Source organism: Notothenia coriiceps, unplaced genomic scaffold (genome assembly GCF_000735185.1).
Source record: "Notothenia coriiceps isolate Sejong01 unplaced genomic scaffold, NC01 NC01_scaffold00037250, whole genome shotgun sequence".
In the NCBI taxonomy this organism is placed as follows: Eukaryota; Metazoa; Chordata; class Actinopteri; order Perciformes; family Nototheniidae; genus Notothenia; species Notothenia coriiceps.
Window position 1 is genome coordinate 1,786,387 of NW_011369951.1, and position 23,869 is coordinate 1,810,255.

The window sequence follows — 23,869 nt, forward strand, 5'->3', positions numbered from 1 at the left end:
TCAACTCCTTGTCAGTGTCATGGACAAAATAAAGCCTTTTTTTGACACTTCACCACTGTCTCTGTTTTAGTGCTTGCATAGCGGGTTCTCATCTCCAGTCACTTCTCGGGAAGCACACATTATTCATCTTGGATCAAATCAGTGCTTTTCATACTTTTAGTACATTTTGCTGATAATAATTCTGTACTTTTATTTGCATAGCCAATTTAATCAATGACTTTTTTTTCTGAAAGTATTTTTAAACAATGGTAAATGGACTGTAATTATATAGTGCTTTATCCAGTCTTTAAGACCCCTCAAAGCGCTTTACAAATACCACATGTCATTCACCCATTCACACAGAGCAGTGTATCTTACTCTAGGACCTAACATTCACACACCGCTGGCCGTCGGGAGCAACTCAGGGTTAAGTACCTTGCCCAAGGATACATCGACATGTTGACTGCATGGGCTGGGATCGAACCCACAACCTTCTGGTTGAAAGACAACCACACTCCCTCACAGCCACAGTCGCCCAATGGTGTTGGTCTACTTGTTTTTACCACTATACTATCCCCTATACATAGAATACCAGTTGCATGTGAATTGAACATGTAAACTCTAAATCTATATATATTTATAATATCCCACAACATCTTTTACAGGTTTTATAGATGCCTCATAGTTGTGAAAATGTGCTTTTTTTTTGTGGTTATCTATGATATTAAACCAAAAATCTTTGGGTTTGGACTGTAAACTTGAGCCTTTAGATATTCATGGTTTATATGAAAAATGTTGACTGTGCAATGCATACATTTCAATTGACCCAGTAACGATGTATGATTGTAATGAACAACTAACTACATATTGCTCTATTGAAAGACAGGTTTTGGGATCATCGCAGGGCAGAGCCACAGACACCCTGGCTAACAGGGGCACACTGATCCTAACACACTCTTCAGAGGTGTTTGTGTCTGTCAGCCGATATGTCGATAATACAGGGAAACACACAGACTCTGTTGGTCATTTGGAAAGTCCTGAACTTTGAGATGACTTTGTTCAAAACTACTTCTGGACATTTTAGAGAGAACATTACTTCTTACAACCTTAGATTTTAAGACTTTTGGGAATAAGTACACCATCGTATAAAGTACATCACTATGACTTTGAATTCTCTCTCAGCTTGTCTGCTAGGGGATCCATTGTCTGTGACATACTGAAAATGCAGAACTGATCCAAACTGCAATGAGAGTGGATAGACTCAAGATAAAAGCTCCCCTGTATCAGAGGAGTGGTTTATAGAACAGAATAGAAAACAAGTTTTCTATAGAATGAAAGGCAAATGGAAATGTATATTTGTGCAGGGGGTTAATGCGTTGGTGTTGGGATCAGGGGGTCACAGGTTCAAACCCCACTGCAGTCAGCGTGTCGTTGTGTCCCTGAGACACTTCCCTCCAAATTGCTCCTGTGGGGAATGTCCACAGTATTGAGTATGTAAGTTGTTTTGGATAAAAGCGTCTAACAAGTGACATGTCATGTAATATATCTTGAAATTAGAAAAATACAAGATCTCATTAACAATATTTGTATCTCTGATATGTAATGATCATGATAATAACTTTTCCTTGTACATGTGATGTTTTGGTGGTGTTGTTGTTGTTGTTGTTGTTGTTGTTGTTGTTGTTTTCCTTTTCCTTTCCGTTAACTGTCAAGTGAGAAATAAGTATTTTTTGTGTTTCTCTTCTAAGATCTAAGATACTGTTATGTTTGGCTGTGAAAAAGAAATATGAAGGACAGACCATCTATTTTTATTTATTTTTTATTTTCTTTAGAAAGGGGCAGGTAATTTGTTTCTTCTTCCTGCTCCTTTTCGGTCAATGGTGTGTTTACAGAGACATGTTTTGTTAACGATTATTATACATTAAGATTTGCATATGAACGGAACAAATAAAAATGTAATTAAAGAATTAAATAATAATAATAATATAATAAAAATATGACGAGCTCAGCTGTGGAATTCTGATTCCAATATTAATGAAAAAATATTTAACACCATCAATATTTTACATCTAATTTACAGCTTTTCAAATGGACAGGGTTGCACTTCAAAGATCAAAGTTTACATTTATTATCTCTTTATGACCACTAGGATTTAAGACGCCTACATTGAGAGTGAACATTGGAGAAAATCCCTCTTTGTCATCACCTCAAAAGTTATGGGCAAGACTGTCTGCAATCTTAGATCAAGAGAAAGACTTTCACTTTTGTCCATTTATCATACTCTGTGTAAAGGTCCGACCTGCCCCCGATAGGCTTCGGATGACGTCAAAGAGGATCACATAGCAGTGAACCCAGCACTTCCTTTATATCTGCTCCTGGACAGGCCATCGGACCTCATTTGTTCAGTCACGCTCCACAGCCTCCAGTCTGCCCCATCTTGCAGTCGAGATCCAACGTTAATTTCCTTTTACTTCACAGCTCAAGGACAAAGCATTTGTTCTGTGTGGTACCTCTCCTGTTCCCTTGTTTAATGTCAGGCGAGAGTTCCTGCACAGGCTGATCAGTGTTTGTTGCCACTCGACATATAGCCTGCTCTCACTCATACATACAGTGGTGCTCCACCTGCAGCCATGGGGACTAAAGTACAGTACTGACGGATGTGTGTGATCATTAAAGTGCCTCTCCGAGAGGTATGAACACACCAGACAAAAATGGAGAATGCCCCAAACAGTAGAGTATGAGTTGGGTCAGGTGTGGGTTGAGAAAAAACATCACTAATGTGTATTTTAATAAGAAGTGCCAATTATTAATGTTAAAGAGGCATAAGTGTTTTTAAAGAGGTTGCATGGTGTGTTTTGTAACACTAATAATGACAGGAAAAAGGTACAATTTGTGTGTTTTGGAAAATAGTCCCCAACAATAAGACTAAGCAAAGGTGACAAAACACTGGTCTCTAGGAAACTGTGATGTGCACGTTTCCACTGTTCCCATACGAGTAGTCGATTTATCAAGAACATTTCTATAATAAAGGTATGTGTTAACTGTTGAGAGTAACAAGGCCAAAGGATTTGCATCGCTTCCTAAAAAAGGCATTAGATGTAACCAATTAAACCCATGAGTTGACACTGAGCAGAAAGAGACACAGACCAGAGATCAACTAAGCGTGGAGCAAATGTCAGCTGCTGCTGAATAGATCAAGAGAAATGATCATTATGGAGAAATATAAAGCGCAGGAGTTCAGACTAAAGTTGTCGTTTAGAAATGCCTCAATGTGTAAGCCTCAGCCCAGGGAGGACTTGCTGTTATGCCACAGCAGACCAATTAATTTTGATAAATGTGACTGCTGGTTTCAGACCAGAGGGAGGAAGATGGGGAAAAAACATGAGTGGACAAACAGAGAAAAAGTTACATGTATTCAGGTGTGTTCACAAATGTGTGCAATATGTGACAGGGTGCAACTTACGAACAAGTTGTCCAAATGTTTGGTGGTGTGGAGCCACCCAATTTAACCCTTTTGTCGCTGTCTGTGGTCCTGAAAGCTCAGCTCCACAGACAGCGACAGCCTCAGCCTGTTAATTGCAATGCCATTATTATTCTCCTGCTTTAATAGATGCTCTGAATATATACATGTCAAAACAAAAGTTAACTGATATATAGTTGCTCTGATGTCTATTAAAAGATAATTTTCATCCAGGACAACCAATCGTTAAGCCCCTGATCTTTATCAGATGTGTGAAATGGACTGGAACGAACAAAAACTTAAAAAGCTATAGCTGCGTGTTTAAAAAGCAATTAAAAGCAAACTTACGAGTGCCATCAAACCGTGTGGCTATAGTGTCCAGAAAGGTGTTCTGCGGTGCTAATAATCCCTTCATCACAGGCATTTTCCCTGCTCAATATCGAAGTCCCCATCAAAGTTACGGAAGAGAATGCGCAAGTCGTCCAAATGCGTGAGCTGTTCCCATTGAAGACGCGGAACCTATATGAACAAGGCGCTAATCCGGTCAACTCGGCACAAGGCGATCCCCAGTCGATGGAGAGTGCACGTGATGCGCGCAACCGCGTGTCTGGGGCTTCTGTTGCGTGTGGCAATGACAAGAGAAGATGAAGCCCACAGGTGCAGTTCAGGTAGTATCCAGGGACGACCGAGAGGGAGCGACACCTCCTGTCAGCGGTGCCATTATTGTGCCGTGGATTCAATGATCGTCTCTCCACAGCGCGCAATGGTGGGAGAAATCAATCACTCTCAACACCAACTGGGATCAGAGGGGAGTTCCTCAGTGTGGAGACACGGTGACATCACGAGTCAGAAACACAACTTTATTTGACGTTATTTTTCTTTTTTCTTAACATAGCAACTTTGAAATACATACAGAATAACAAACTACAGGATATGTTGTCCATTTGTGTCGTACACCCATTCCCTCCCCCCGTACAAAACAAGACCACATTAATAGTACACAAATATTAAAATAAATTATAAATATATAAGTAATAACTGTTCATATAGTATCATTAGAAACACAGCTTTTATTCACGGTTTGGCTCTTGAATTTATCCGGGAAATCAGCTGGAATTATTTTTCACAATATCAACTAATAGCCAACTAATGAATTGTTGGATATTTTATTAAAACAGTGCACATAAGAAATGTTTTTTATAAAGCTTTGTTACCTTTTACCCTATTTCATGATTTAGTGCACTGCAAGGCAAGCATATTGTGACATGAGTTTGACAGTCAATTAAAAATGCAGCAACCAGCGCTTGTGTGTGGTGCAAAAAACGCGAATGTAGAAAAAGGTTAGGCATTATGCAAAGAGGCAGAAATGTAGTAATCTGCAAGCATCCCCCATCAACCCAAACCGGAAACTATTACACACAGCAGCCTTATTGGCACTTATTAAGCAATAGCTCACGACAGGCCGTGGTATATGCTCATTATATCACAGCTAAGGGGCGTGGTTCGGCCCGACGCGAAGCGGAGGCCCAACTGTATACTGTTGTTATACTGTAGGCCTATACTGTTTTTCTCAGGCGCGGAGGGATACGGACTTGTTGTGAAAAGTAACATACAATTCTAGCCGTGGTATACGCTCAGTATATCACGGCTAAGAAACAATCAGATTGCTTGATTTGACTTGTCCGTTTTATAAAACTTAAATATAATACAGCAGTTGCACAACACATTGAGGTAATTGCTTCATTCACACAGGTGTGTTGACTCTCCACGCGCACACCACCTGTCAGCAGGCCACAGTAAAGAGTGAATTTTCAGCGCCACCTGATGGTTAGATGTAGCCACTACCTGGATAGAAGTCATGTCCGGCTGGAGCAGAGAAAAACCATCATGAGCAATTCAGATACAGTTTGTCCAGTAGACCCATCCATTGCACCACAGCGCCCTCATGTGGACAGTAGAGTGCCAGTCTCCGATTCATTAAACAAGTATATACAATAATAAAATCCACATGAAGTCTATAAAGAATGCAGAGAAAATACACGCATGTTCTATATATTATAGCTAGAAGGAATACGTTAAATGGGATGTAAAGACCGGTAAATTAGTTACACTATGCAAACAGAAGAAATATGAGTTTCGTGAAGTTATCACTTAAACTAATAAATAAATAAATGTTATGTGTACAGCATCTGTCCTTTTTAAGGGATAGATGTTGTACAAAAAGGGAACGTAGATATTTAATCAACAAGAAAATACCTAAAACATTTTAAAAAATAAGTGGTGGACAGTATTTAGGTACTTTGAGTATTTCCCTTTCCTGCCACTTTATACTTTCACTCAACTACAATTCAGGCAAATATTAGTCCCTTACACTCATCTGACAGCTTTGGCTACTATGAAGATTCAGATTAATAATCCAATATGTAATCCAAAAATGATTGATTTTGTATTATTATAGGTTCTAATAAAATGTTATTGAAACCTTTACCAGAGCTATATACATGTTGACTGATAGTGAAATAAAGGTTTACGAGCATGCCTCACTAAAATGGCAGACTGGGAAATATCACAATATAATGATGAAAATCATTTTGGAAGTAAAATGTTCCTCAAGTACTCTCAGTTTCTAATCCAAGTCTGCAAATTCTAGTCTGTAAATCCTCTAATTGGATTGCACACAACTTTTTTTAATTACACGCATCAGGTTGTAAGTACAATACAACTCTGGCAAATAACAACAAACCTGGAGAACATCCACACGCACAAACACACACACATACTATAAGCAAAACAACACAGACCAAACTCCAATCCAGGTCAATCCCATTACCTTCAGTGCCACGACATTCGGGCTGAACACCAAAATCTAGCACTGTGCCTCCTACTCAGGTCCTCCACAAAATAAAAGTAGCTGTTATGTCATTTACAAAAAGTGAGTCCTCAGGTAGGCTGGCTGCTGCATGTGAGTCACATACTACATGCACTCATACAAAGCACATGCATGATACATACAAAGAATCATGAGTCATTTCCCTGAGGTAAGTCACTGTGAAACGCAGAGGTTTATATCCTAATAAAATGAAACAGACAGCAGATGGGCAGCAATGCTGTACCTGAGTAATTACGTACCTAATGCATAATTTAGGCCTAATCACCGCTTCAAACACACACTTGTGTTGCTCACAGTTTAAGCTCATGAGAAAGTTAATTTAACCTGCATCAACGTCTCTATTTCTATTTCAGAATTACATAGTGCAAAGCTATTTGAATTAAAAATACTTTTTTTTCTCACACTAAACAAGGTGTCTTTCTTTATTCTACCACTAGGAGTCGCCATATATATTTTACTAATTGATACATACTGGAGGTTTAAGGTTCATGTATTGCAGTTGTAGTCCCTTTATGGTAAACAAGACAAATACAAACACAAACAGAAAGAGGTTTAACATTGACAATGTGTAATAAATATGACAGAAACGTCATAAGTATCAGTACCACCTGATCAATGTAATCAGTTAAATGTTAAAGTCACACAGTTACAAGATTTGTGATGTGTTTTTTCTTAACAAACACACTACAGGAATTCGTTTTTGGGTAAGTATTTTTCTGTCTCTCTCTGTTCTCTAGTTTCATTATCACCCGTCTTGATTAAACTCTTATCAGATCTGGCCTTGTGCCTGCATACCATACAGTTATACATTTATGCTTTAAGACTCCCTTGCTGCATTGCATAGGAAACATTGTGCATGCATTTTAACTTTATGGTTTTTATGATGCCCTCAGGTGCCATACAGGAAGTGGGCTTGGCTGTTTAAAGATGCAACCATAAGTTTTGTGCAGATAGTTTGACAAAGCTAATGGTCCATATTGTATGTGCAGCATGTATAAAGCACACACACACACACACACACACACACACACACACACACACACACACACACACACACACACACACACACACACACACACACACACACACACACACACACAGTGCAGTCATCGCTCATTGCCAAAGCCATCCTATACATCCTTGTTATATTTGCTCATATCCTATACAAGCAAACAGAAAAATGTCCCATGGCACTTCATGCTCTCTTCCTACCCGATGCCTCTCTTTTGTCCATTATTCTGTCTTCTCATCTTTATCTCAAACAAAAGCTTGAAAACCCTCTAACTACATAACAAAACCCATCATAATCTCATCTGAAATCTGGAGGTCCCTGTATTCAAAGAATGACCCTCTTTTGTAACAGACTCCCTGATTTGTATACATCAAAACCGCCTTAACCTGAGGCTAGGCTTTTTTCAGCCAATATTTGATACCTGCGCTGGTTCATTAACAGGGGAGAAACCTGAGGAGTGTCAATTCTCTTTAAGCCTGGTTCTGGCACAATGTCAGATAACACCATTGTATGGACATGTAATATGTCTATATAGAGACGTTTCTGGGTTAAGGTGTTCTAGGTTAAAGGCAGACAAGACAAGGACAGTGGAAAAAGTACATGGATCCTTGTTTAACATGTAGTAATACTCAATTCGAAGTAACATTTAAAAAAAAGGCAGTGATTGATACTGTATATTATTACATACAGATAGATTTTCAATACTGATGCATCAAGGTGCAAGTATCATTTCACTGATGTACTGGGTTCACATGGACACATTTTATTACCTGAAGACAGTACAGTTAGTTTAGTCCAGTGTTTTCCACCCAAAGGGATGGCACCCTTCAAAAGGTCTCAAGGTAAATCTTAGTGGATGTAAGATTATTAACACTTTGGTAAGATATTTCCCTGAAATGTATTGCGGTTAACATAAAGTAGACCTAGCAATACGTGGAAATACTCAAGAAAAGTACCTAAAATTGTACCTACAGTAAGTACAGAACTTTATTTCCTCAACCACTGCACTGGAGATGGAAGTATACACTTTGAGTAGATGATTGTTTAGTTTGCTTCTCAATCTGCACAAACTCTAGCATTGTATTGTGAATCTCTGTGTGTTTTCTATGACATTACGTGTATCATAGTGTGCATCTGCAAACATACTTCAGATATGCACGGGCAAGAGAAACAGAGATGTGCAATACTGAGTGTTGGCAATCCATTTCCCCTTTAACGCGCCAACATGATGCCTCTCCGCCCATCTAATGGCAGCAGGCTCACTAACCATATCATGAGTTTATAATAACCACATCACATCCATGGCGAATGAGGTGGAATGAAAATCTAACCTAATTTGGAGAGATACACGACTGTGTGAGTAGTAGGGTGTCCCCTGAGATGAGGCTCTGATTGAGGGAGCCGTGTGCTGCACTGGTAGCATGCTCTGTGAGCGTGTAATGGTCTTAATTATCATTTAGCATGCCAGCCTCATTGACGACGTATCAAGCCAGTGATAAAATAGTAGAGCAGAGGGTGACAGGGAGGGAGACTTATGAACATATCAACCCTCAGAGGCACAGGTGCACACAAAATAGAACTAAATATCTCTCAAACACACACGCAAAACAGTGAAGTCTTACAGTAACATACCCAGAGGTTCAATTGGAGTGCACACAAACACATTTCCATCCAGCTGAGTGACATCTCTCTCTTTAAATTAGTCACGATGAATGATGTGTAACCAGCCATGACTCGTTCTGGCTGGGGAGATAGCTAATTCACTTTGTTTGATTAGTCAAAAGTAGTAGAGCATGCTCTCTCTCCCCAAACATACACTCGGATTGCACAACATCCACCCATCTACCCGTTTCCTCTGCAGAGAAAACAGACCTGTGACCAGCCCGGTGTAAGATTTCATGGTCTTTGACTCTTATCTGCCAGAGTGATAGATCTATGACTCTTCTTCTCTCTTTATGTCTCTCACAGACACTCAACACCTGCCACCCTTTGCTTTGTGATACCTTCACAGACTCCAGAAGTGCTTCTCGTCAGCAGTGGATGGCGTGGGGGAGGTCTGCTGATACTTGTCTGAAAGTTTCTGGGAACATAAGATAAGTTGTGTTCTCAGCCAACGGATTCATCAGTCTCACAACTTTGAGGTACAGTGATGTTTCTTTTCATGTCTTCTTTTAGGTTTCGTTGATATTTTACAGTATCATTCAAATTAGTCTATTATTAGAGTCAAATGATCGTTTTTAGAAAGATGTTTGCTTTATCTATATATCCGGAACTTACATCTGAACTACAAGTTGCCATATATTATACAACGATCCTGTACTATATACTGTATTATACTATACTATACTATACTGTGTTATACTGTACTTGACTGTATTATACTATACTATGCTATCCTGTTATTGATTGTACTATACTATAACATACTACTATACTGGAATTTATCAAATGTAACAGTAAAGAATAGTATAGGGTATTGTTGAGCAATAGTTCCTAAATACCTGTATTATACTATACTGGTATTAATGTACATCCATATAATATGCAGCCTATTCTACTTTTACCTTTTTAGAAGTGAATATTATGATATCATATATTTTAGTATAAACCGCTGTACCACAACAATATACTTTTCTTTATATACATTTTACTATATGATACTATTCTATATTTCTAGTACTGTAAGCAACATGCATTGCCTATTTTACTGTGGTATGGTATAGCGATGACTTTAGGCTGTTATAGTAGGCTATTGTATAATTGTAATTGGATATAGAGCACATTCGTACACTGTAATTATCCAGGCCTACATATAAGTCATAAGCCATAGTTAATCTACGGTAGTGACAATAACACATCAACGTTCAAAAGTTAATATCAGTCAGCCACTTGCTCCATTTTGTTACCATGGAGAGCTCCATACCCTAAAGACAATAATAAGTGCGTGCACAGCATGCGGCAGAAAATAATAAATAGATTTATGCGCAATTGTCACATTTAATACATTTACGGAGCGCGCTAGTGAATTCATTATTACACCATATGCTAATGCAGCTGGGTCCGCGTATTTATTAGTCTGTGTGGGTGTGGGAGTCTCTCTCTCCCCCTCTCTTTCTCTCTCCCTCTTCTCGCGTGCGCATAGAGCTCTGAAGTGTAACCAACAACTGCTGTCCCGGAGTCACCGCTGTAGCCTCATATATTATAGTGAATGCTCTCTGGGAGCTGCAAACCGTGCATTGTTCTCTCCATAGCCGGATCCACAGAAGCAGCATGCCCCGGTGCTCTGGATGGGGGGTCGCTCTCAACTTGCTCTAAGGCCAATGTATCGTTACACCGGAAAGCGAAACGCGGACGGAGATAAAGGGCGACAGAGGCAAAACTTGGACATTAAACACGAAATAATGCCGATGTGAAACAGGCGATTAATGTGAGGAAAAGGACGAATACAGACAGCAAAGAGACGCGTTTTTGTTCCTGAATTGGAGATCAATAAAAGGGAGGATAACGTATGGATACAGCCGATGTCTACATAGAGAAACGGGCTGTAAATGTGTGATGGCAGGTCGGATTTGCACGTTGTGCCGACTGAAACAGGTTGGTTTCTCCTCGATCAAACTTCAGCAGAATCAGACGTGGGACAATTAGCGCGCATTTAGGTGCCGAGGATGAACTGAATCGCTCTCGGTTTGCAGCGGCGCGCCTGAGATGACAGCTGGTTTATTATGGGAAACTGCGCTCCATCATTCACTGGACTTTTACTGGATTTAGAGGGTTATCCTAATCGCTGCATCTGGCTGAAGGTCATCCACAACAACTGATCCGGATATCATTGTGTGTAGGTGTTTTTCAAAAATGGTTACCCAGTTTTCTTGTTAGAAGACTTAACTGTAAAAGATTGAAACTGCTTTTTCCCCCACTGTGTTATGTTCGCCATGTACAGTATCAATATACTCCTTTTATATTTAATTATGTCATTACTTAGTTACTGTAAAGACCTATGCAGCCTATTCTATCCCATGGACAGATTTTTACAAGGACACTGTTTGTCATTGCAAAAGTTATTTTTCAATATAAATTAGATAACACTCTTTTGGAACATATAGCAGATCACCATAATCTCACTGCTGCCCACACTACACACATATTATCAAGATTGTATGATACTGTTTCATTAGATTTCCTCGAACACAGTTTGATTTTTAATGTGCCTGTGTCTCTGTATTAGTGTGAGCCCACAGATGGCCGCCCTGTGTAATGGAGCCAAGAAACCTGAGGCCAGTGATCTGGTTGTAGACCCCCGGCCGCCTCCTGCCAAGCTGGCTCGACTGGAACAAAACGGAGCGGGACCCTCGACGCAGGAGAGGAGCTGTCAGGGGAGTCCTGTGGCCAAAAACCCCTGCCTGTCCCAGAAACCCACCCCAGTGAGGCCCCAGAGCAAGAGCTGGCACAGCAAAGGTACATGGGATTACAGACTGGGTTTTCAGTGCATTATGACTCCTGTGTTATCCGATATGTCTAATAACTGTTTGTCCATTACCTCAGGGAGCCTGCTGCCGGTGTTCTGTGTGGTGGAGCACAGAGAAAACCCTCTGGAGGTGGAGAGGAAAGAAGAACACGCTGAGTTTGTGTTGGTCAAGAGAGATCTGCTGTTCAACCAGCTGATAGAGATGGCTCTGCTGACACTCGGCTACTCACACAGCTCTGCTGCACAGGCCAGAGGTACATCACAGACGCTTGCAAAGATAATCAATTACATACAAATTGGTTATTCACATTATTCATAATTGTGTTACTGTGTTCAGGTCTGATCCAGGTGGGCAGGTGGAACCCGGTGCCGCTGTCCTGTGTGACAGATGCTCCTGATGCCACCGTGGCTGATATGCTGCAAGATCTTCACCATATTATCACACTTAAAATACAGCTGCACAGGTAGGGGGATCAAATCTATTTTAGTTGCTGTCTACAGTTAAGATTCAAACCACATCCTGTCCGTGGATTTACAATAATCAGGCGGTGTGAATGTGACCCTTAGTGGCAAGGCTGGTTTCTTTATTTTCCAGCCTTTCACCATAGTGCATGCTGCAGAAGCCACCACCTGGTATTACTTGTATTAAGAAAGGGAAATGACCAAAGGGCATGGGCAAACCAGACCCAGCAGGGAATGATACATCTCTTGTTTTATTCAATCTGGATGCCATTAGATTAGATTGAATGGGCGATTTTGGTTGCTTGTTGCAATTATTATGTATGAGTTATAGTGTATAATTTTAAAAAAATCAATGCCCAATTTTTTTTAGGCGGTTTAGTTGCACAACTAATAGAAGTTGCGTCAGATCCACCATGAGTGTCAGGACGTGTGCTGCACATTTATCATCACAAGACACAATAGCTCATTTAATATTTGAAAACCACAGGTGATACCTATAGAATTAACAATGGAAGGCAGTAACATGAATTCAGACTTCATTAACTTTATTATTTACAACCCACTTTTTTGACTGTGACATGGCAACATGTATATGTGTGTTCACATGAGTTTCTTCTATTCATTTTTTTAATAATGTATTTCATACACAGCCCAGACAATAATTGGCACTCTTGAAACTGTTGTGTTTGAGACTGGATGATGTTCAGTTTACAAGAAGAAATATTCAGCCTGTGAAAATAGTTGTGGCTCTGAAAAAGAGATTTCTTAAATCTGAGGAAACAACCCGAACAAGACATCGGGGTCTTATCAACGATGCCATAAAGTTACATTGTGGGAATTATAGATACAGCGTTTTAAGGGCTTTAACCATAGAGGATACTAAAAGCCAGTTTCTTGATTTTCACAACTTTATGGAAGTGCAACAAGAAATCACTGGACTTAAAGGGAAATATATAAACATAATTCTATTGAAAGTCAGAACAACTGTGAAAAGTATGTGCATACCAATCTGTGGGGTGATTGTATGGAATGGTTTGGAGCAGGAGTTCAAACAAAGCACAAATATAATTCAGTTTAAAAGGGTGTACAGAAACACTTTTTTGGAAAACTATGAGAATGAAGAAAGGTGATTGAAGATGAGAAATTATTGTAATGTCTGTATAAATGTAAATATATAAGTAGGAATAACTTGCAGAAATGATTTAAAGGATAATCATTGATCAGCAGTACGTAAGGGGTGGGAATTAATAAGCATTTGCTTCCTCCTGCTTCCTTTCGGACATAATTATGATGTATTATTATGAATATATTTTTTGAATATATAAATATTATTATGAATATTTTGTTGAATATATAAATATGACTATTTGTTGTTGAATATATAAATATTATTATGAATAGTGATAAATACTAAATGTGTTACTTTAATCTGTTCGAAATGATGATGGAAATGAAATGAAGTGTTTCCTTTTCCCTTTGACTAGCTGTCCCAAACTGGAGGACTTACCACCCGAGCAGTGGAGTCACTCCACGGTAAGAAACGCTCTGAAGGAGCTCCTGAAGGACATGAACCAGAGCTCCCTGGCCAAGGAGTGCCCCCTGTCCCAGGTACAACACACACACACACACACACACACACACACACACACACACACACACACACACACACACACACACACACACACACACACACACACTCACTCACTCACACACAACAACAACACACACACGCTAACACTCTGACACACTCATCTGTCTTTATTATCCTATTTACCTGGGGGTCTTTTTAATAACACAGATCTGAGTTCATTAATATCAGATGTGTGAACAGCTGAGACACCCAGGCCGCCCATAGCAGGAGCTTGGAAAATGTAATGAATTTCTATTGTCTTTTCCCCTCTGTTTCAGAGTATGATATCATCTATTGTAAATAGCACTTACTATGCAAATGTCTCAGCTGCCAAGTGTCACGAGTTTGGTCGATGGTACAAGCACTTCAAGAAGACCAAATGCTTCAAGGGTGAGGGTCTTCAATCAATTCTGCAAACATTAAGTGTGCCTGATAAGTCTCACAGCATGTCCCTAATCCATACTACATACTTATTCTATATGGTATGTAAAGTACTGTATGTAGACGTCATGACAGTATACTGTTTTAGAAGTTAGACCAACTATGTTATACTTACAGTAAGTCATGAAATATGTGCAACACAGACATCTAGATGTTTCCAGTGGTGTCTCTCTTGCACTGTGGAAGAATAGAGTGAAATGCCTTTAAGACCACAACCACTGATGAGTTTCCCTTTGGCCAGGCTGATGGTGTTAATGTCTCCATCAACCTCTTTTTTCTAATTTACTTGTAAGCAACTACCTTTTTAAAGAGGCATAAAAGCTAATTACTGACATATTTGGTGTCTTGAAACAAAACGTGTCCAAATGGTGTCCACTGGCAGCTCACTCAAAAATCTACCATATTTTGTTTGCATGCTTTTAAGTATACTTCATTTTAGATACATGTTACCCTAATCCTAACACTCAAACCTGCTAGGGAATTAGTATCTAGTTTTATTTAGGACTCACTGTTTGCATTTGATGTGATAATAATGTAACATCTGTCTTTGCTTTCCCTGCACCAGATATTGACAGATTCTCTGACCAGACTGCACATATCACCCTCACTCAGCAGCCAATCACAAGCAGCCCTGCTGATCAGAGCCCAACCATGTTTTTCTCTCATGGAGAAGTAGCCAGCATATGTGGCCGGTCCCCGCTCCTCAGGCGCCCCCCCGGGTTGGTAACCCAGCCATTAAGCTCACAAATGGTCAACCAGCAGCTGGTGATGGCTCAGTTTCTCAACCAGCAGTATGCTGTTAGCCGCATGCTAGCTGGCCAGGGTCTCTCACCGTCCCCACAGCAGTTTCTCAACCACCCGCCGGTAGCGATTCCTCCCCCTCCTCCAATGGTTTTCTCCAAAGCCCCTGATTCCCAAGCCCCACAGCAGGCCCAGTGCTGCCCAGGAGGAGGCCCTTTAGCCGGGACGCAAACCCAGACATTGGCTGGGTCTTCTGTTGGGTCGTCAGACGTGCCATTTGAAATCTACCACTGTGTGAGGGAGGAACTGAAGAGAGCAGGCATCTCTCAAGCTGTCTTTGCACGAGTGGCCTTTAACAGGACCCAGGTACGGAAGTAAGGGGGTACGGAGACTGTGATCTGCATGAGAGGTGTTGAAAATCAGAAGGGGTTGCAACTGCTTGTGGGTGATTATCGTTTGGGACTGTTTTCTGCTGTTAGGGTTTTAGTAAAGAGTGTTCTGTGAATGTGTGTTTGATGGTTGGCACATTGGCATGGCCTTTGCCGCAGTGCCCCCTCCCCCTATCCATGTGTGTACGCATGTGTGTGTGTGTGTGTGTGTGTGTGTGTGTGTGTGTGTGTGTGTGTGTGTGTGTGTGTGTGTGTGTGTGTGTGTGTGTGTTTTTGCCAGCCCTCTGCAGCACAAAGCTGGTGCCAGCACTGAAGCAGCTGCTGGGCCAACTCATCACAACCCCGTGGAGGGAAACTGTCTCCCTCTCTACCTCTTCTTCTGTTGTACTGTCCCTTCATCGTTCAACCTTTCCCTCTGAAGACCCCTTGAACAGTTTAAAAAAAAAAATCTTTCCCTTTGTTCTTCCATTGGTCTCCCTCATTTTATTTCCATATTTCGCTTCTAACACTAAAATGCCACGTAATCTGTGTCTATCATCTTACATTCACCACCACACCCACATAAAGGGGCTCAGAGGACAGGCTAAGCCCATTGTTATTATTATTATTACCGTCATTATCATTTCCATCACAATAAGCAGAGCTAGCTATTATCCACCCCCATGTTTTCCCACTGCCAAGTCCAAGGTGCTCCGGTGCCAGCCATACAAGTTGGGCATGATGCCAAGATGCCATATAGAAGTGATGGGAACATTTGTCATTTGGCGATTCACCTTAAAGCCGCCGTCTATTTGGAGAGAGGGGTTTGCTGGGTGGATCCAAAGATGATCCATGATTTGAATAAAAAGCCTGTTTCCTTGCTTTCCATTTCACTACCAGCATGAAATCTGATTTCTTTTCAGGACGGAAGCCCAACAATCAGCATGTTTAAAGGCTTTCCTGCATACATAGATACACCCAGAGTTTCACAAGCTCTACAGGCGAGTGGCGTGCTTAGGACTGACTGGGGAACTGGCTCTGTATCATATATAGCTGTGAAACATTAAACCGCAGGAACTTGATAAGGTGCCTCTTGGAATGGGATCCAAATATGGATATAAGGAGCTTTTCAAAAAAACCTGGAGGCACATGAGAAACGTTGAGTTAGCCACCTTAACATGAAAAATATAGGCAGTTCTATATTTTCCTAAAATCTTAAACATTGATTTCAAGTGTTTTTTATTTGATGCACAAAAAAGGAATAAACAACAGCCTCAAGATCATTTAGATGGTTACTTTATACACCAGCTTTCCATTTATTCGAATAGTAATATGAAGCCACTTTACATCAATATGCCTGAATGCATTTGACATGTGAATTTATAATTTATTGTGTATTATTTCCCCTATACCAATCGATGAGTAACTTGTGTGTTTGTGTGTCTTTACCAGGGTCTGCTGTCTGAGATTTTGCGGAAAGAGGAGGACCCTAACCACGCCTCCCAGTCTCTGCTGGTCAACCTGCGGGCCATGTACAGCTTCCTGCAGGTGCACGAAGCTGAGAGGGACCGCATCTACCTGGAGGAGAAAGACAGAACCTTGACTGGATTCATCCCAGGCTGTAATAACACGCCACCGAGATCCACACAGGTCAGCCTGCAGACAGGAAATCAGTGTCACAAAAGCTGCTGTGAAATGTTTGAACTGATGTGTTTCTTCTCATGGAAGAGCAATGGAATAGGGAAGTGGAAATAAAAGACAAAGAGTGCTAAACAATTCAAATGTACTGTATGGATGAATCTTCATTTACCAAAGACAGGTAAAGGTCATAGTCAACAGCAAATCTAAATCATCATATCAGGGAGTCGTTGTGAATGTCACAAACCCCTGATATACTGTACTTCACATATTGCAAAAATAGATACTGTATGAACCGTGTTGTGGCAGTAGGTTAGTCTGACCCGACCAGCTTCCTCTCTAGCCATGTTTTTAATGAATCCTCACTCATAGCTTATATTTCCATTCTGATATGTTCTGCTGCTGTGCTCTACGCTGCGGCTCCACCTCGGAACCTGGAGAGGTGCATGCATATATACATGAAGTTGCCAGCTGCTTCTCCTGCCAGGGAGGAGCTACATTTCCACTGAGCATCTTGTGCATTTGTTCATGTTTTCCACCCAGAGTACACCCCCTAGGGTTTGTTAAAGGACAGCATCCGTCACTGGCTTCCCATTTCCTAGTCAAAACCCACTTCTGATAAAGAAAATACGAAACAATACTTTTTTAATTTAAGAGAAAAATAATGTAAATCTGTGTTGTTCCTCTCAGCTGTAATGATAAACATAAATATTCTGCTAACCCTCCCCCCCTCACTGCCTGCCATCATGAATGTTTAAAATATACAAATATAATGTATTCAAGTTTATATTTCATCACCACACGGTTTGGAGGTTTTTGAAAAAGGGCCATATCCCAAAAATACAATCTATTTGGCATCTTTCACTGGATCCGAAGAAACGTTAGGCTATCGCTAACAGTGGCAAAGCAATTTATAGTCTGTACCCTCTATACGTGATTGGCTTGCTGATAAAAGGATGTTATTGGATTTGGAAATTAGACATTTTAATTTGACATTTTTTATTGTGGTGAATTCCTGAGCACATTTTGTTAACTAGCTTACCAAAAAGCTAATATAATCAATCATTTGGTAGTACCTACATGGCCAACTGGAAGTCACTGGGTTGACAGTACCTCCTTTAAAAGTGTGTGTGTCTTAGCTCTGTATTTGATTATTTCACATCGCAGCAAATGCCGCTAAAGCTTACTAACTTGTCTTTGTGTCCTCTTGTGTATCTCTTCTTAGGCGAGACTGTCCCCAGTTTTAGGAGACAGAGGGTTGAGGACAGACAGCTGTGTACTCAATGTGAGCGCTTCTATCTACGAGGACATTCAGCACGAGATGAAGAGAGCCAAGGTGTCTCAGGCTCTGTTTGCTAAAGTTTCCGTCTCCAAGAGTCAGGTACTTCTGGTGTCCGATCTTTAACACACACATATCGCATCCAATAGTTTGCACTGCTTGATTGTTCAAATGCAGCTTCCATGATGAGATAAATCCATCTTCTCATTTAAAGCTGGGATAACTAGTGTGTGTAGAAACCCAGATAATCAACCCAGCAGCTGTACTCTGCAGAGGACTATCATCGGTGCATCAGGCTGCTATTGTGTCCTAAATTATCACTTTAATTGTCGCACTACAAAAACCCGTGCACACACACATACATACACACCACTTATTTCTGCACATAGACACACTGAACGAGTACATGCATGTGCAAGCAATCCCAAAAACACACACATACACCCTGGCAAACAAATGCACTAATATGCATACACACACACACAGGCATGATTCACATTTTTATTGTTCTCATTTTTATGGCGGCCCCATAAGCTTGTTATTGCCTTTTGTTTTGAGGATAATTTCCCTTCATGGAATGGGGGGATTTCAGCTGTCTCATTTTCTCCTCCTCTCGTGTATGTCTCCAGTTTTCATTTTCCTTCCTTTCTTTTTTTTTTCTTTCTTTCTGTCTTTCTCTCTGACTTTCCTTCTCTCTCCCTTCTCTGTACTCATCATGAAGCGGTTTAGAGGTCGTTCAGCGGTCAGCCAGTACAGACAGGTGGTCCAAAACCCCTGAGGTTTTTTTCCCATCTCTTCGCTGGCCTCCCTTTTTACTTCACTTTCTCTATGTCCTCTTTCTCTCTCTCTCTCACGCTCCCTTTCTCTCTATATTACCCGAGTGTTTGGCACGCAGAACCATGCTGGATCTCTCTGTTCTATCTGCACTGTGCATCTGGATGGCATTGTGTGCTAGACTTGGGCAACAGCCAGGTGTGAGTGTGTGTAGGTGTGTGACCGCGTGCTGGTGTGTGTGTGGATTTGTGAATCTGTGTGTGTGTGTGTGTGTGTGCTTTTCAGCGTGCTTGCAAATGTGATCATGCTCCAGTTCATGAATTTGAAACTAGCTTGGCTTTTTGTTACTCAATCTGCCACTCACAAGTTTCTTCCCTTCTGTCGTGATGCAGAAACCAATTTGGGTTAATAGGAAAATCTCTCCATCATCTTTTGGCTTTGCTTTTCAACATAACCCCTTTTTTGATCAATTATTGTGAATTTATAGTTTATAGAGCAGGGAAAGGCTGAAATTAGACCTTAACTTAGCAGTTATTACTACTTGTATCTTCTTAAATTCCGATTAGTCACAAAATGGATGTGAGGGTAAATGAAAAAAACAACTGCAAAAGCTAATAGAAATATTACATTTTTAAAGAACAATGCTGCATATTTATGTGACTCTAAAATAGATTTAATTTAATTTCCATCTTTCTTTCGAACAGATTAAAAAACAAATGTGAAAAACAGAATACCGTATTGTTAGAATACAGTATTTATCACTATTCATAATAATATTTATATGTTCAACAAAAAATTGTCATATTCAACAAAATATTAATAATAATAATAATAAATCATATGTCCAAAAGGGCGCAGGAGGAAGCAAATAATTATTAATTCCCACCCCTTACGTACTGCTGATGAATGATTGGATAATCATTTCTGCAAGTTATTCCTACTTACATATTTACATTTATACATACATTTACAATAATTTCTCATCTTCAATCACCTTTCTTCATTCTCATAGTTTTCCAAACAAGTGTTTCTGTACACCCTTTTGAACTGAATTATATGTGTGCTTTGTTTGAACTCCTGCTCCAAACCATTCCATAACATCACCCCACAGATTGTTATGCACATACTTCTCACAGTTGTTCTTACGTAGAGTTGTTTCAAATGTAGATTTCCTCTCAAATTATAAACCAAATGAGTTAAAATAATGTTCAATATATTAGTGACCCGGCCACGATCGAAATTACATGACAAGTATGTTGACTTCATACATACAATAAAATACAAAACGTGTCCATGCATTATTTGAAGAGGTTAAATATACACATAGAGTGTATAACAAACACTGACAAAAAAAGTTAAAAATAATAAAAATACTTAAGGCGAGACACGGCAGGCAAAAACATCGTTTTTCAAGCACTGGTCAATTTTGAGATTTTGTGCTATTTTGATTCTATAACAAGTTTTCTTTCAGGCTTTTGGAAGGAAAACGTACAAAATACACATTTAAGTGTTTATTTGACTATAGTTTGTCTATTTGCGTCAGTAGATTTCTCCTAAATTCACCAAAAGTTAGCTTTCTAACGTAACATAAAGTACCGCGACCACTGTGTGCACCATGTCAACAGAGATATCGGATATCTCTGTTGACATGGTGCACACAGTGGTCGCGGTACTTTATGTTACGTTAGAAAGCTAACTTTTGGTGAATTTAGGAGAAATCTACTGACGCAAANCGGACATCGGCAGTCCCTTCAGACAGACAGGTAGCAGCCCCTCCCACTTTCCTGTCCCATGTTATGGGAAACAACGCAAATGTGTGGGTGACATTATCATGTAGAAGGAATATAGCTAAATATATGCTAACTTCCCAAAGTCCATTAACATCCATCCAAATCCTAATCTGTACACTTGTACAATTAAGATGAACAACGTTTTAACATTTTAAAACTGATATTCTCACATAGTGTTTCCTCTTGTTTAGCTTTTGCCTAAACTGATAATTGTTTTTAACATTTTTATTGAGGTCAATTTAACACTAGAACAAACAAATGGACTTCAAATCCCATCGTTCTTGAGCTTATTTAGAGTGAAAATGTTAAACTGAATACTGTGAATTATATTATGCACATAAAAAGCAGCTTTGTGTCCAGTCAAGCGCCCTGTAAGCTTTCAAAATGAAATGAGAAATGACATTATACAGCTCTGTTTAGATGACGACAAAGTGTTGTAAAATAATAATCATAACATCCTCTCGCTTGAATGTATCTCATCAAATAAAATCCGTAGAATTACTGCTGCGTGTCACACAAATGTCTCGCTAAGAAACCTCTGTGATCTTAAGCTGTGTTATGGTAAGTAGTCGATGGAGAGCCAGTTGAATAAATGAAAATACTCTACTCTCGTTTAATACTCTCTTGGGAAGTAAACACTATTTTTAAACACATGTTGGTTGGAAAAGCTTTTATTTTGAAGCAACGGTATACAAAATATGTGTACTACCTCTTGTTGGTGTATATTTATGTGGCTACCTTTAAAAACTGTTCGTCATGCTACATGTTGACCACACTAGCTGTCTGTATAGAGAAGTCTTGTTGAAACATATATTGGTAGGAAAAGCTTTTATTTTGAAACATCGGTTCATCCAAATCATAAAACATATTTTATACCTCTTGTCTGTGTCGAGACATGCAGATAGGTTAGTGTTTATTTTGATATTTTTTGAGGTTATTCACTCGACTTTTTGATCTATTTTCATTGTAATCAATCTCTCCTTAATGATTGGTTCCATGATCAAGTAAAATATGATCATTTTTTTAATCCGGCTACCTTTTAACCAACCATTTGACCTGTTCATCATACTACATGTTGACCACACTAGCTGTCCGTATATTAGGGAAGTCTTGTTGAAACATATATTGGTCGGAAAAGCTTTTATTTTGAAACTTTGGTTCATCCAAATCATCAAACATATGTTCTACCTCTTGTCTGTGTCTAGACATGCAGATAGGTTAGTGTTTATTTGTCATTGATGGAGGTATTTTGGATATTTCGATACATCTTGTTAAGAAAATGCTCTATTCTAAGACAAATAGGTAGGAAAAGCTTTTATTTTGAAACTTGTTTGTCTCGGGACATATTTTGGGTATTTTGAGAATATTCACTGGACTTCCTTATCACTTTTCATTGTAATCAATCTCTCCGTATAGTCGGAATGATTGGTTCCCATGATCAACCAAAACAATATGATGAATTATTCAACCTGGCTACCTTTCTTAAATCTTTCATCTGAAGCATTGGTTCACACAAATTACACAACATATGTTCCTAGTGTCTGACCATGCAGATAGTTTGGGGTTTATTTTGTCTTATTTTTCAAAAAATGTTGTGACCATTTTAAACAAGTTCCCTGTGTCTGTATTGTAGCAATTTCCTAAATCTTGCATTCAGTAATAGAACATGACAGCGAACCAAATGCCTTCCTCTAAATATGTTAGAAATAAAATCCCATCAAAAGCAATCAGCATAAACTCCCAGAATCAACTGTCTTCCCTAAGTAGGCAGTTTTATTCTAGGAAGTTAAAGCTTTATGGGAATTAATCTGGCAGAACAATATTAGTGAGCTGTTATGAGCAAATGTCAATTTGCAGAAAGCAATGGCAATATTATAATGGAGCGATACCAGTTCATACAGTTTTATAGAGGGATATCTGGTAGAAAAACATCCCCAGGCAGTGATTCTATGTGTGGACATTATGATCGCCACTGATGGCAAGTTGTCTGACTGCATAATATTCAGCTGAAGGAATTTGACACTTGCAGCAGATTGAGGTGGATGTTTTGAGAGTAAGGTCATGCAGGGGGCATAAGACATATATTTACTTTAAGCAAGTGATGGTGAATGATGCCTAGTCTGTAGATTTAAGTAAAACTCAACTGTTGAAACTCTATTTGAGTTTCTTTGTACTCTATATACATGTGTTTTTAACTCTTATAAGGGCACGCACATATACATATTTCAGAAAATGTTAGTTTTTTGCTAATGGATAGGCAAAAATTAGGGACTACAGATGAAAAATAGCCTCTTGGCTAACTCTGGCACATTTACAGCAATGTCAATGAATGTGCACTGTCCCTGTTAAATAAATGAATAAATAAATAAATAAAATGACACAGTTTCATGATTTATTTCAGAATATAACTTATGATTTCCAACTTATTATATATGGCCCATTTAGGGTATATTTTATATAATCAAACCTTTATTAAACCCATTTAACACCCTCGTTGCACCTATATTACAACCACGTTACACTTCCAGTATTCACACATTGCAGCCATGTTACACCCATTTAACACTCATAATAAAACACCCATATTACACGCATGTTACATCCATGTTACACCCATTTAACACTCGTAACACACCCATGTTACACTAGCTTAACACCCATTAAGCACCCAAATAACACCCATATTACACCCTTGTTAGACCCATATTACACCCACGTTACACTTCCATTATTCACACATTACATCCATGTTACACCCATTTAACACTCATAATAAAACACCTATATTACACCCATGTTACACTAGCTTAACACCCATTAAGCACCCAAATAACACCCATATGACACCCACGTTACACTCCCATTATTCACACATTACAGCCATGTTACACCCATTTAACACTCGTAACACACCCATGTTTTACTAGCTTAACACCCATT

At 39.5% G+C, this 23,869-nt stretch overlaps 2 protein-coding genes across 3 annotated transcripts in view; one reads left to right on the forward strand and one right to left on the reverse strand.

The window, feature by feature from the left end:
• Positions 1–3,863, reverse strand: part of kcnh8 (potassium voltage-gated channel, subfamily H (eag-related), member 8) — an 81,437-nt gene extending 77,574 nt beyond the window's left edge. Inside the window, exon 1 of the mRNA XM_010796582.1 lies at positions 3,788–3,863. Coding sequence (XP_010794884.1) covers positions 3,788–3,863 — 76 coding nt within the window. The remainder of the gene's footprint in view (positions 1–3,787) is intronic.
• Positions 3,864–9,446: 5,583 nt separating this feature from the next.
• The window catches only part of LOC104966651 (DNA-binding protein SATB1-like), a 25,565-nt gene continuing 11,142 nt past the window's right edge, over positions 9,447–23,869 (forward strand). The window contains exons 1-9 of one of the 2 annotated variants that reach the window (XM_010795860.1): positions 9,447–9,482; positions 11,567–11,796; positions 11,884–12,060; positions 12,144–12,270; positions 13,753–13,876; positions 14,177–14,288; positions 14,905–15,446; positions 16,901–17,098; positions 18,312–18,467. In XM_010795860.1, the coding sequence (XP_010794162.1) occupies positions 11,580–11,796; positions 11,884–12,060; positions 12,144–12,270; positions 13,753–13,876; positions 14,177–14,288; positions 14,905–15,446; positions 16,901–17,098; positions 18,312–18,467 (1,653 nt within the window). In that variant the 5' untranslated portion in view covers positions 9,447–9,482; positions 11,567–11,579. Of the gene's footprint in view, positions 9,483–10,521; positions 11,177–11,566; positions 11,797–11,883; positions 12,061–12,143; positions 12,271–13,752; positions 13,877–14,176; positions 14,289–14,904; positions 15,447–16,900; positions 17,099–18,311; positions 18,468–23,869 lie in introns of those variants that run through there. The other variant, XM_010795859.1, reaches the window with a different exon arrangement.